The sequence below is a fragment of the Octopus bimaculoides genome, chromosome 27, assembly GCF_046866305.1.
Source record: "Octopus bimaculoides isolate indiv1 chromosome 27, ASM4686630v1, whole genome shotgun sequence".
NCBI classification, from domain to species: domain Eukaryota; kingdom Metazoa; phylum Mollusca; class Cephalopoda; order Octopoda; family Octopodidae; genus Octopus; species Octopus bimaculoides.
In genome coordinates this window covers 2,653,032-2,667,503 of record NC_142954.1, presented here as the reverse complement: position 1 = coordinate 2,667,503, position 14,472 = coordinate 2,653,032, and the positions used below count along the sequence as shown (strand labels likewise).

The 14,472-nt window shown below is 39.9% G+C and overlaps 1 protein-coding gene and 1 long non-coding RNA gene across 4 annotated transcripts in view; one reads left to right on the top strand and one right to left on the bottom strand.

Annotated features, from left to right (window-relative positions):
• The window catches only part of LOC106876896 (brefeldin A-inhibited guanine nucleotide-exchange protein 3), a 64,169-nt gene that overhangs the window by 38,073 nt on the left and 11,624 nt on the right, over positions 1-14,472 (top strand). For both annotated transcript variants that reach the window (XM_089343485.1, XM_089343484.1), the window contains one exon: positions 11,513-11,661. In XM_089343485.1, coding sequence (XP_089199611.1) covers positions 11,513-11,661 — 149 coding nt within the window. The remainder of the gene's footprint in view (positions 1-11,512; positions 11,662-14,472) is intronic.
• Positions 6,497-14,472, bottom strand: part of LOC149130797 (uncharacterized) — a 66,500-nt gene continuing 58,524 nt past the window's right edge. For both annotated transcript variants that reach the window (XR_016238666.1, XR_016238665.1), the window contains exon 3: positions 6,497-6,871. This is a non-coding gene — a long non-coding RNA (uncharacterized LOC149130797). The remainder of the gene's footprint in view (positions 6,872-14,472) is intronic.

Genomic DNA, 14,472 nt, shown 5'->3' with positions numbered 1-14,472 from the left:
TTACTGTGTCCTTAAGTTTGCAAGGGGAAGACAAGCTTCCCCACCCAGCCTAGCCAGCATTCAGGGACATGTTTCTGACTCTTTGCTCGTCATCAGCCTGAAGTAGCTTGCCAACCTGTTAAAGAAGCCTGTTTAGCTCTAGCAAACTTCTATAATCATAGTGAAGTTTATTCACTGATCAGCAAAATTAGAAATATAATATTTCTAAATCTCTCAGAGAGATTTAAGCAGTAGTGGAGCGATAAAGCTGTAGTGTATTGTCAACTTAATGTGACAATCCCAAGAAGGGAACACACTACTGCCATTTAGCCCTAGGTAGCTGGACGGCTTCCTGTCGGCCTTGACACAATTACTGTGTCCTTAAGTTTGCAAGGGGAAGACAAGCTTCCCCACCCAGCCTAGCCAGCATTCAGGGACATGTTTCTGACTCTTTGCTCGTCATCAGCCTGAAGTAGCTTGCCAACCTGTTAAAGAAGCCTGTTTAGCTCTAGCAAACTTCTATAATCATAGTGAAGTTTATTCACTGATCAGCAAAATTAGAAATATAATATTTCTAAATCTCTCAGAGAGATTTAAGCAGTAGTGGAGCGATAAAGCTGTAGTGTATTGTCAACTTAATGTGACAATCCCAAGAAGGGAACACACTACTGCCATTTAGCCCTAGGTAGCTGGACGGCTTCCTGTCGGCCTTGACACAATTACTGTGTCCTTAAGTTTGCAAGGGGAAGACAAGCTTCCCCACCCAGCCTAGCCAGCATTCAGGGACATGTTTCTGAGTCTTTGCTCGTCATCAGCCTGAAGTAGCTTGCCAACCTGTTAAAGAAGCCTGTTTAGCTCTAGCAAACTTCTATAATCATAGTGAAGTTTATTCACTGATCAGCAAAATTAGAAATATAATATTTCTAAATCTCTCAGAGAGATTTAAGCAGTAGTGGAGCGATAAAGCTGTAGTGTATTGTCAACTTAATGTGACAATCCCAAGAAGGGAACACACTACTGCCATTTAGCCCTAGGTAGCTGGACGGCTTCCTGTCGGCCTTGACACAATTACTGTGTCCTTAAGTTTGCAAGGGGAAGACAAGCTTCCCCACCCAGCCTAGCCAGCATTCAGGGACATGTTTCTGACTCTTTGCTCGTCATCAGCCTGAAGTAGCTTGCCAACCTGTTAAAGAAGCCTGTTTAGCTCTAGCAAACTTCTATAATCATAGTGAAGTTTATTCACTGATCAGCAAAATTAGAAATATAATATTTCTAAATCTCTCAGAGAGATTTAAGCAGTAGTGGAGCGATAAAGCTGTAGTGTATTGTCAACTTAATGTGACAATCCCAAGAAGGGAACACACTACTGCCATTTAGCCCTAGGTAGCTGGACGGCTTCCTGTCGGCCTTGACACAATTACTGTGTCCTTAAGTTTGCAAGGGGAAGACAAGCTTCCCCACCCAGCCTAGCCAGCATTCAGGGACATGTTTCTGACTCTTTGCTCGTCATCAGCCTGAAGTAGCTTGCCAACCTGTTAAAGAAGCCTGTTTAGCTCTAGCAAACTTCTATAATCATAGTGAAGTTTATTCACTGATCAGCAAAATTAGAAATATAATATTTCTAAATCTCTCAGAGAGATTTAAGCAGTAGTGGAGCGATAAAGCTGTAGTGTATTGTCAACTTAATGTGACAATCCCAAGAAGGGAACACACTACTGCCATTTAGCCCTAGGTAGCTGGACGGCTTCCTGTCGGCCTTGACACAATTACTGTGTCCTTAAGTTTGCAAGGGGAAGACAAGCTTCCCCACCCAGCCTAGCCAGCATTCAGGGACATGTTTCTGACTCTTTGCTCGTCATCAGCCTGAAGTAGCTTGCCAACCTGTTAAAGAAGCCTGTTTAGCTCTAGCAAACTTCTATAATCATAGTGAAGTTTATTCACTGATCAGCAAAATTAGAAATATAATATTTCTAAATCTCTCAGAGAGATTTAAGCAGTAGTGGAGCGATAAAGCTGTAGTGTATTGTCAACTTAATGTGACAATCCCAAGAAGGGAACACACTACTGCCATTTAGCCCTAGGTAGCTGGACGGCTTCCTGTCGGCCTTGACACAATTACTGTGTCCTTAAGTTTGCAAGGGGAAGACAAGCTTCCCCACCCAGCCTAGCCAGCATTCAGGGACATGTTTCTGACTCTTTGCTCGTCATCAGCCTGAAGTAGCTTGCCAACCTGTTAAAGAAGCCTGTTTAGCTCTAGCAAACTTCTATAATCATAGTGAAGTTTATTCACTGATCAGCAAAATTAGAAATATAATATTTCTAAATCTCTCAGAGAGATTTAAGCAGTAGTGGAGCGATAAAGCTGTAGTGTATTGTCAACTTAATGTGACAATCCCAAGAAGGGAACACACTACTGCCATTTAGCCCTAGGTAGCTGGACGGCTTCCTGTCGGCCTTGACACAATTACTGTGTCCTTAAGTTTGCAAGGGGAAGACAAGCTTCCCCACCCAGCCTAGCCAGCATTCAGGGACATGTTTCTGAGTCTTTGCTCGTCATCAGCCTGAAGTAGCTTGCCAACCTGTTAAAGAAGCCTGTTTAGCTCTAGCAAACTTCTATAATCATAGTGAAGTTTATTCACTGATCAGCAAAATTAGAAATATAATATTTCTAAATCTCTCAGAGAGATTTAAGCAGTAGTGGAGCGATAAAGCTGTAGTGTATTGTCAACTTAATGTGACAATCCCAAGAAGGGAACACACTACTGCCATTTAGCCCTAGGTAGCTGGACGGCTTCCTGTCGGCCTTGACACAATTACTGTGTCCTTAAGTTTGCAAGGGGAAGACAAGCTTCCCCACCCAGCCTAGCCAGCATTCAGGGACATGTTTCTGACTCTTTGCTCGTCATCAGCCTGAAGTAGCTTGCCAACCTGTTAAAGAAGCCTGTTTAGCTCTAGCAAACTTCTATAATCATAGTGAAGTTTATTCACTGATCAGCAAAATTAGAAATATAATATTTCTAAATCTCTCAGAGAGATTTAAGCAGTAGTGGAGCGATAAAGCTGTAGTGTATTGTCAACTTAATGTGACAATCCCAAGAAGGGAACACACTACTGCCATTTAGCCCTAGGTAGCTGGACGGCTTCCTGTCGGCCTTGACACAATTACTGTGTCCTTAAGTTTGCAAGGGGAAGACAAGCTTCCCCACCCAGCCTAGCCAGCATTCAGGGACATGTTTCTGACTCTTTGCTCGTCATCAGCCTGAAGTAGCTTGCCAACCTGTTAAAGAAGCCTGTTTAGCTCTAGCAAACTTCTATAATCATAGTGAAGTTTATTCACTGATCAGCAAAATTAGAAATATAATATTTCTAAATCTCTCAGAGAGATTTAAGCAGTAGTGGAGCGATAAAGCTGTAGTGTATTGTCAACTTAATGTGACAATCCCAAGAAGGGAACACACTACTGCCATTTAGCCCTAGGTAGCTGGACGGCTTCCTGTCGGCCTTGACACAATTACTGTGTCCTTAAGTTTGCAAGGGGAAGACAAGCTTCCCCACCCAGCCTAGCCAGCATTCAGGGACATGTTTCTGAGTCTTTGCTCGTCATCAGCCTGAAGTAGCTTGCCAACCTGTTAAAGAAGCCTGTTTAGCTCTAGCAAACTTCTATAATCATAGTGAAGTTTATTCACTGATCAGCAAAATTAGAAATATAATATTTCTAAATCTCTCAGAGAGATTTAAGCAGTAGTGGAGCGATAAAGCTGTAGTGTATTGTCAACTTAATGTGACAATCCCAAGAAGGGAACACACTACTGCCATTTAGCCCTAGGTAGCTGGACGGCTTCCTGTCGGCCTTGACACAATTACTGTGTCCTTAAGTTTGCAAGGGGAAGACAAGCTTCCCCACCCAGCCTAGCCAGCATTCAGGGACATGTTTCTGACTCTTTGCTCGTCATCAGCCTGAAGTAGCTTGCCAACCTGTTAAAGAAGCCTGTTTAGCTCTAGCAAACTTCTATAATCATAGTGAAGTTTATTCACTGATCAGCAAAATTAGAAATATAATATTTCTAAATCTCTCAGAGAGATTTAAGCAGTAGTGGAGCGATAAAGCTGTAGTGTATTGTCAACTTAATGTGACAATCCCAAGAAGGGAACACACTACTGCCATTTAGCCCTAGGTAGCTGGACGGCTTCCTGTCGGCCTTGACACAATTACTGTGTCCTTAAGTTTGCAAGGGGAAGACAAGCTTCCCCACCCAGCCTAGCCAGCATTCAGGGACATGTTTCTGACTCTTTGCTCGTCATCAGCCTGAAGTAGCTTGCCAACCTGTTAAAGAAGCCTGTTTAGCTCTAGCAAACTTCTATAATCATAGTGAAGTTTATTCACTGATCAGCAAAATTAGAAATATAATATTTCTAAATCTCTCAGAGAGATTTAAGCAGTAGTGGAGCGATAAAGCTGTAGTGTATTGTCAACTTAATGTGACAATCCCAAGAAGGGAACACACTACTGCCATTTAGCCCTAGGTAGCTGGACGGCTTCCTGTCGGCCTTGACACAATTACTGTGTCCTTAAGTTTGCAAGGGGAAGACAAGCTTCCCCACCCAGCCTAGCCAGCATTCAGGGACATGTTTCTGAGTCTTTGCTCGTCATCAGCCTGAAGTAGCTTGCCAACCTGTTAAAGAAGCCGGTTTAGCTCTAGCAAACTTCTATAATCATAGTGAAGTTTATTCACTGATCAGCAAAATTAGAAATATAATATTTCTAAATCTCTCAGAGAGATTTAAGCAGTAGTGGAGCGATAAAGCTGTAGTGTATTGTCAACTTAATGTGACAATCCCAAGAAGGGAACACACTACTGCCATTTAGCCCTAGGTAGCTGGACGGCTTCCTGTCGGCCTTGACACAATTACTGTGTCCTTAAGTTTGCAAGGGGAAGACAAGCTTCCCCACCCAGCCTAGCCAGCATTCAGGGACATGTTTCTGAGTCTTTGCTCGTCATCAGCCTGAAGTAGCTTGCCAACCTGTTAAAGAAGCCTGTTTAGCTCTAGCAAACTTCTATAATCATAGTGAAGTTTATTCACTGATCAGCAAAATTAGAAATATAATATTTCTAAATCTCTCAGAGAGATTTAAGCAGTAGTGGAGCGATAAAGCTGTAGTGTATTGTCAACTTAATGTGACAATCCCAAGAAGGGAACACACTACTGCCATTTAGCCCTAGGTAGCTGGACGGCTTCCTGTCGGCCTTGACACAATTACTGTGTCCTTAAGTTTGCAAGGGGAAGACAAGCTTCCCCGCCCAGCCTAGCCAGCATTCAGGGACATGTTTCTGACTCTTTGCTCGTCATCAGCCTGAAGTAGCTTGCCAACCTGTTAAAGAAGCCTGTTTAGCTTGCGCAAACTATATAATTAATTATATATATAATTAATTATATAAATATATATATATATATATATACATATAATTATATATATATATATAAATATATTTATATAATTAATTACATATAAATATATTTATATAATAAATTACATATAAATATATTTATATAATTAATTACATATAAATATATTTATATAATTAATTATATATATATATATATATAATATATTTATATAATTAATTACATATATATATATATATATATATATATATATTTATATAATTAATTACATATATATATATATATATATATATATATATTTATATAATTAATTACATATATATATATATATATATATATATAATTAATTACATATATATATATATATATATATATATATAATTAATTACATATATATATATATATATATATATATATAATTAAATACATATATATATATATATATATATATATATAATTAATTACATATATATATATATATATATATATATATATAATTAATTACATATATATATATATATATATATAATTAATTACATATATATATATATATATATATAATTAATTACATATATATATATATATATATATATATATAATTAATTACATATATATATATATATATATATATATATATATATAATTAATTACATATATATATATATATATATATATATATATATATATATATAATTAATTACATATATATATATATATATATATATATATATATATAAATATATATATATATATATATATAATATATTTATATAATTAATTACATATATATATATATATATATATATATATATATATATATATTAATTATATTAATCGTGTGTGTAGCCCTTTTTATACAAACAGCCTGAATACGGTTTTAATTGACCGCCATCGATTATAAATGGGGCCTCCACTACACTCAGTATCTTCAAGGCTCAGGTCTCAACTGCAAAATTGTCCAAACCATTTTCAAGCTGACCGCTCACTGGCCAGCTCCTCACGAAACGTTTTGATGACATTGCAAACGGTTTCAGCTGTTTTACGTCCTTTTTTGAAGTTGAATACCACGCTTTGAAAGATGTTTGCATCTGTAGCAGAAAAAATATCAATGTTAATTTATTGATGCATTTTATTAAGTCTATGTCTTTATTAGCAGACAATTGCACAAAAAGAATGTCCAAAAAAATTCAAAACTCTGCAAAACTCTCCACTTCAAATTCTTCATGGTTCAAAATATTGATTTCTTTTTACTCCACCTGATGTGTGTGTGTGTGTGTGTGTGTGTGTGTGTTTGTCCTCCACCACCATATCTTGACAACTGATGTTGGTGTGTTTATGTCTCCCACAACTTAGCAGTTCAGCAGAAAAGACCAACAGTATAAGTATCGGGCGTGAAAAGAAAAAAAAAAAGTATTGGTGCTGAGTCATTTGTCTCAAAACTCTTCAAGGCACTGCCCCAGCATGGCCACCGTCTAATGATTGAAACCTGTAAGAAACAAAAAGAACAAATGAGTGAAAAACATAATAGAAATTTAGAAAGAAGTTCCTATAAAACTAGTTTTTAATCACCGAATGGCTATGGGGGTCCACCAGACTAAAATAGTAACCAAAGGGGTCCGTAGATAAAAAAAAAATGGTTGAGAACCATAGGAGCAGGCATGGCTGCATGGTAAGAAACTTACTTCCCAACCACATGGCTCTGGGTTCTGTCCCACTGCGTGGCACCTTGGGCAAGTGTCTTCTACGATAGCCTCGGGCCGACCAAAGCCTTGTGAGTGGATTTGGTAGGTGGAAACTGAAAGAAGCCCATCGTGTGTCGTTGTCCATGCTGGCACGCTGGAAGGCTGCACCAATCTGATTTGACATGGTCTTCTATGGCTCAATGCTCTTCCCAACACCAATCACTCCAAGAGTATAATGGGTGCTTTTATGTGCCACCGGCACCTCTTTCTGCCATGGTTGCGATGTGTTTTCTTCTCAAGTACGACATAATGCCAAAGGTCTTGATCATTGCCCAACACTTGAAAGAAACTCGGCCACTTTGTCTCTGTGAAGCCCGATCCTCAAAAGGAACTCAGCCAGTTTGCCTCCATGAGCTCCAACGTGTGTGTGTGTGTGTGTATATATATATATATATATATATATATTCCCCTTCCCAGGCTACAGGCCCACACCCCCAACACCCATACTGTTAGGATTGGCACTCTCAACGTCGGCACGCTGAAAGGTAGATCTGGTGAAATTGTTGAGATGCTTGAACGGAGATGCGTAGATATGTGCTGCATCCAGGAAGTAAGATGGAGAGGAGGTTCTGCAAGGTTCCTCACAGGCAAAGAACACAGGTACAAGATTTTCTGGGCAGGGAACACTGACGGGGTCGGGGGCGTAGGAATACTTCTAGCGGAGAAATGGGTGGATAAGGTAATCGAGGTCGTTAGAGTAAGTGACAGAGTACTTAAGATCAGACTAGTGCTTCATCATAGATTAGCTACTGTCATCTCAGCCTATGCACCTCAACCTGGGCTACCAGATGGTCTGAAAGACCAATTCTATGACACCCTCTTGCAAACTACCTCGTCGACGAGTGACAGGGACCTTCTCTTTGTGGCTGGAGACTTCAACGGTCATGTCGGACGTCGTGCTGGGGGCTTCCATGGCATACATGGAGGCTATGGCTTCGGTTCCCGCAACGAGGAGGGAACCAGACTGCTGGAGTTCTGTGATGCAACCAATCTTATGGTCTGCAATACCAACTTCAGGAAACCTGCCAGTCACCTAGTCACCTACCGCTCCGGCAGACACTCTAGCCAAATCGACTACATCCTCGCCAGAAATAGGGAAAGAGGGCGGCTTATAAATGCCAAAACCTACCCTGGCGAAGAATGTACCCCACAACATAGATTAGTAGTTAGCGACTTTGGGATCAAGGCAAAATGGGTGCCCAGAATTAGACAGGCTTGGAGAAGAAGGGTGTGGAAGCTTAAAGACCCTGCAAACGGACAGAGACTTAGAGACAAGTTACTTGAAGCATTTAACGAAATAGAAGGGGATATAGCATCATACAACGTGGAAGACAATTGGAGATTCCTGCGGGACAACCTGTTGAAAGCCACCGACCAGATTTGTGGGTGGTGTAAGGTCCCCTCCCAACCCAGAGTAACGTGGTGGTGGAACAAGGAGGTAGACAGGGCTATTAGACAAAAGAAACAAGCTTGGAAGGACTGGAAGAACGGTGGTAGCAGGGAATTGTACCAATGTGCCAGAAGGGAGGCTAGGCGACAGGTTTATTTAGCCAGAGGGGAAGCAGATAAGGAAAGATTTGCCAATGTTCTGCGCCGTGAGGACCAAAGACTCGAGGTATTTCGGGTTGCAAGACAGTGTAGGAGAGAGAATAGTGATGTTGTAGGAGAGAAATGTGTTCGCATGGATGATGGTACGCTTGCATTAAATGAGGATGCAAAGAAAGAGGTCTGGAGATGCCACTACGATAGATTGCTTAATAAAGAGAATGAATGGGAGAAAGAGAGCCTGCCTTATGTCGACCCAATAGAGGGACCAGCTATCCGAGTTGATAGTACCAGGGTAGATAAAGCAATTAAGAGTATGAAGACCGGGAAAGCCCCCGGCCCATCAGGAATCACTGCAGAGATGCTCAAAATATCTGGCAGTGTTGGCTATAGCCTAGTCACCCGTATTACGAACCAGGTGATACACGAAGGAGTCATACCCTATGACTGGTGTAGCAGCATCATAGTCAACTGCTACAAAGGTAAAGGGGACGCTTTAGATACAAATAATTACAGAGGCATCAAGCTGTTAGATCAGGTTATGAAAGTTACAGAGAGGGTCATAGCCCAACTAATTAGGGAGCGAATCAATTTAGATGAGATGCAGTTTGGGTTCGTGCCAGGTAAAAGCACTACTGATGCCTTATTTCTAGTGAGACAGTTGCAAGAGAAATACCTAGCCAAGGATAAACCTCTGTACCTGGCTTTCGTTGACATGGAGAAAGCCTTTGACAGGGTCCCCCGATCCCTTATCTGGTGGTCAATGAGGAAACTTGGGATAGAAGAATGGCTAGTGAGAGCTGTGCGAGCCATGTACAGAGATGCGGCCAGTAAGGTGAGGGTTGGAAATGAGTACAGCAATGAATTCCGGGTAGAGGTAGGGGTCCACCAAGGTTCCGTCCTCAGCCCCCTATTATTTACCATAGTCCTCCAGGCAATCACAGAGGAGTTCAAGACAGGTTGCCCCTGGGAGCTCCTCTATGCTGATGACCTTGCCCTAATTGCGGAGTCACTATCAGAACTAGAGGAGAAGTTTCAGGTGTGGAAGCAAGGTCTAGAATTGAAGGGCCTTAGAGTCAACCTAGCTAAAACCAAAATCCTAATAAGTAGGAAGGTAGATAAAACACAAACCCCTTCAGGTAGATGGCCCTGCTCAGTATGTAGAAAAGGAGTAGGTAGTAACTCTATAAGATGTACCCGGTGCAAGCTATGGACACATAAGAGGTGCAGCAACATCAAAGGCAGGTTAACTAGCAAGTTAGTTTTTGTTTGTGGCAGATGTTCAGGTACAATAAAGACTGCAAACAAACAGGAAACAACTTCTATCTCATTCCAGGGTGAAAAACTAGAGGTAGTCGATAGCTTCCGCTATCTGGGCGACCAAGTTAGTAGTGGGGGTGGGTGCGCTGAAAGTGTAGCTGCTAGAATAAGAATAGCCTGGGCAAAGTTTAGAGAGCTCTTACCCCTGCTGGCGACAAAGGGACTCTCACTCAGAGTAAAAGGCAGACTGTATGACGCATGCGTACGAACAACCATGCTACATGGCAGTGAAACATGGGCTGTAACTGCTGAGGACATACGTAAGCTCGCAAGGAATGAAGCCAGTATGCTCCGTTGGATGTGTAATGTCAATGTGAATACCCGTCAGAGTGTAAGTATCTTGAGAGAAAAGCTGAACATTAGAAGCATCAGTTGTGGCGTGCAAGAGAGACGATTGCGCTGGTATGGACATGTGGTGAGAATGGAGGAGGATAGCTGCGTGAAAAAGTGCCACACCCTAACAGTTGAGGGAACCCGTGGAAGAGGTAGGCCCAGGAAGACCTGGGCTGAGGTGGTGAAGCAAGACCTTCGTACATTGGGCCTCACCGAGGCGATGACTACGGACCGAGACCTTTGGAAATGGGCTGTGCGTGAGAAGACCCGGCAAGCCAAGTAAGATCGTTGCCAGTGCCCCTGGACTGGTTCTTGTGCGGGTGGCACATGAGATGCACCATTTTGAGCGTGGCCGTTGCCAGTACCGCCTGACTGGCTCCTGTAGGATTTTCGAGCGAGATCGTTGCCAGTGCCCCTGGACTGGCTTGTGCGGGTGGCACATAAAAGACACCATTTCGAGCGTGGCCGTTTTCGTGCGGGTGACACGTAAAAGCACCCACTACACTCTCTGAGTGGTTGGCGTTAGGAAGGGCATCCAGCTGTAGAAACTCTGCCAAATCAGACTGGAGCCTGGTGTTGCCATCCGGTTTCACCAGTCCTCAGTCAAATCGTCCAACCCATGCTAGCATGGAAAGCGGACGTTAAACGATGATGATGATGATGATGATCTCAGGCACTCAAGTCAACTGTCTGTTAAATACATTTTGGAATTTGATGATTACTAGGAATGTATGAAAGTGTTAATTGAACTTTATGAACGTTACTAAATTTTTTTTTGAAATACTTAACGTACTTCAACATTGTAAAAAAATTTGAGATACAATAATAATAAAAAAAACGTGAAAACCAGACCATGTAACTTTATTCAACAGATATATTATTCTATACACGTGTACACAAATTCAAGAAAAAGAATATCTATATATATGTGTGTGTGTGTGTGTGTGTGTACCCCCATCACATCTTGACAACTGGTGTTGGTGTGTTTACGTCCCCATGACTTAGCGGTTCAGCAAAAGAAACCGATAGAATAAATGCTAGGCTTAAACTACTAAGTCCTGGTGTCGATTTGTTTGACTAAAACCGTTCAAGGCAATGCTCGAGCATGGCCACAGTCAAAAGACTGAAGCAAGCAAAAGAGTAACTGATGATTTAGAAGTTTCTTTTACTGGCTTGTCTCCTTTCAGGTATTTCTACTGGACAGTCAAATCCAAGGTGGTGGCCACAACCAATCTTGTAATTCCTATTCTGATGTGGACACCGACAAGTCTTACATCTTTCTGCTCTACCCACCAGTCCACGACGCTAATTCGAACACCGAACACCTGGTCACCAGGTAGGTACACTTCCAACTACAGCCTCAACTGTTGCATTTTGGTTCTGCTTAATGTTAACATGACAGCTACCACCACCATCACAACAACTAGTTTCTACTACAGCTACTACTTCAACTACAACAAGTTGTAGCGCAGCTACTATTACTACTACTACCGTTACAACCACCACTACTACTACAAATAACTGAGACAAAGAAAAGTATAGAAGAATAAAAGAATATATATATTTAATCATCACTCAGCACGACTAAGGAAGCTAAAGCACCTATATTGCTAGAAATAAGAGTTAAAAGACTCTTAATGTTGTAAGAAGAAGTGATACATTTATATTGGGTTGGCAAGAAAGTAATTTCGGTTTTTTAGTGTTAAATAAAAGTCATTTTTTTTTCAAACAAAGAATGAACTTTAATCAAAAGGTGCAGGAGTGGCTGTGTGGTAAGTAGCTTGCTTACCAACCACATGGTTCCGGGTTCAGTCCCACAGCGTGGCACCTTGGGCAAGTGTCTTCTACTATAGCCTCGGGCCGACCAAAGCCTTGTGAGTGGATTTGGTAGACGGAAACTGAAAGAAGCCTGTCGTGTATATGTATATGTATATATATATATATACGACAAAACATAATTTTACATCCTGTTTCCCAGCTAATATTAATTGAATACGTGCACCTAGCTAGGCGTAGCCACTGAACTTCACCTGCTTTCTTTGTTTCCACATTTGGTTTTGTTTAATGTTACACAAGTGCATGCGCACACGCATGCACTCACCTACACACATATAAAACATTGCAATGACTTTGCATTTTTGAGTAACTTGTCATCAATTAAATGACTGTAAGTTAACTAATATATATATATATATATATATATATATACGTATTCTTATACACCTACACACATGTACTCATGCACACACACACACACACAGCATTTGACATCCGCCTTCCATGCTAGCATGGGTGGTGATGATTTATGTATACATATATATATATATATACACATAATGAACTATATATATATATATATAAAAAACTAGCAGACATACCCGGCGTTGCCCGGGTTAAAGAGAATAATGAAATCTAAAAACGCCGTCTAGACTACGCATCATCTTTATATATAGAGATGTATATACACACACGCACCCAAACACACGTGTATATATATATATATATATGTATATCAATATAAATATATGAAAGTCAATGAAGTTTCGTAAAAGAAGGTAATCATGTACATACTTTCTTGCTGTTGTGATTATAACACCTTATTGTAAACTATGTTCCTTGTTTTCCCTTGTGGAGCATATACAAATAGGTTTTTTGTTGCTGCCCACTCTTGAGCAGCCAACATACAGTTGTCCATGTGAGAAGCAGGGCTCTTCCAAGAGAAGACCAGCTACAGACAGTGTTTGACCCTGATATCTGTTTATGGACATGGCAAAAGTCACACGAAGGGGGAATTGTAGTCTTCTGAATGTAAAAGGAATGTCTGCTCCTGATGGAGTAAGAGGAATTCTTGGAATAAAGACGTCATCCCCTTTTGCACATCCAGAAAGAATGGTAGCCTCAATAACGTGCGACATCATTTTCTAAATAATGCTCATCTGTTATGTTCGGGTTAAAATTTCATCAACATCAAAAATATATGAATTTTCATGAGAGTTATGGCCGTTATGCAAAGAATATAATTTCCAAATTTCATAAAGATCCATTCAGTACTTTTGACGTAGTTTTGGATAAGAAAACAAATGACTAATGTGTGTGTTTGTGTGCATGTGTATGTGTGTGATGGGTGTATATATGTATAGATATCTGTATGCATGTATATATGTATATATGTGTACATATTACATGTACATCTATATATATATATATACATCTACACATATGTATACATATACATGTATGTATAGATCTATATATACATATACGTGTACATCTATATGTATACATATACATCTCTCTCTTTCTCTCTCTCTGAAAGTATCTGTCATTACAGTATCGAAATGGTGTACATATACATGTATATGTATACATATACATCTCTCTCTCTCTTTCTGTCTCTCTCTCTTTCTCTCTTTCTCTTTCTGTGAAAGTATCTGTCATTACAGTATCGAAATGTGATTGTTTCAGTTAGTGGAATAGTTTCAGTTTTAAAGTGAAAGTATTTGACATGAGTGTTTTTGTTTCACTTTTGACACGTAATACTTAAATAGTGGAGGAGATATTATGTTGCCGTGTGCTCGAACTCTGCAAGAAGTTAATAATCTTTTTTGACTAAAACACAACTGGAACCCTAAGTAAGGCATGTGTAAAATTTGAATGAAATTGGTTGCGTAGTTCTCGAGTTTTAGGGATGCACACAGACAGACAGACAGACAGACACACATTCTCATTTTTATATATATAGATGAACTATATATATATAAGAGTTAAGGGTAATGCTATGCAACTTTGTAATACTCCTTATAATCATTATGGTGGTTGATATATATATATATATATATATATATATATATATATATATATATATTGGCTAAACTGGCAACATGACCATCCCCAAGTACAACAATATATATAGTTATGAGTGAGAGATTATCAATCCAGGTCAAATACTCTCTACACCAATATTTTTTAGACTAGTAAAGAACTCCGGGTATTCTTGTGGCGGAATCCAAGGTTTTTTCTCAAGCAATCAATGGCCCAATTGCATAAATCTTTTAATAACAAACCTATAATGACTACTGGAAACAGCTGTAAGTCAAATTTACTACAATAAACTAACATGGAATGACCATTATTTATGCCTTAAAAA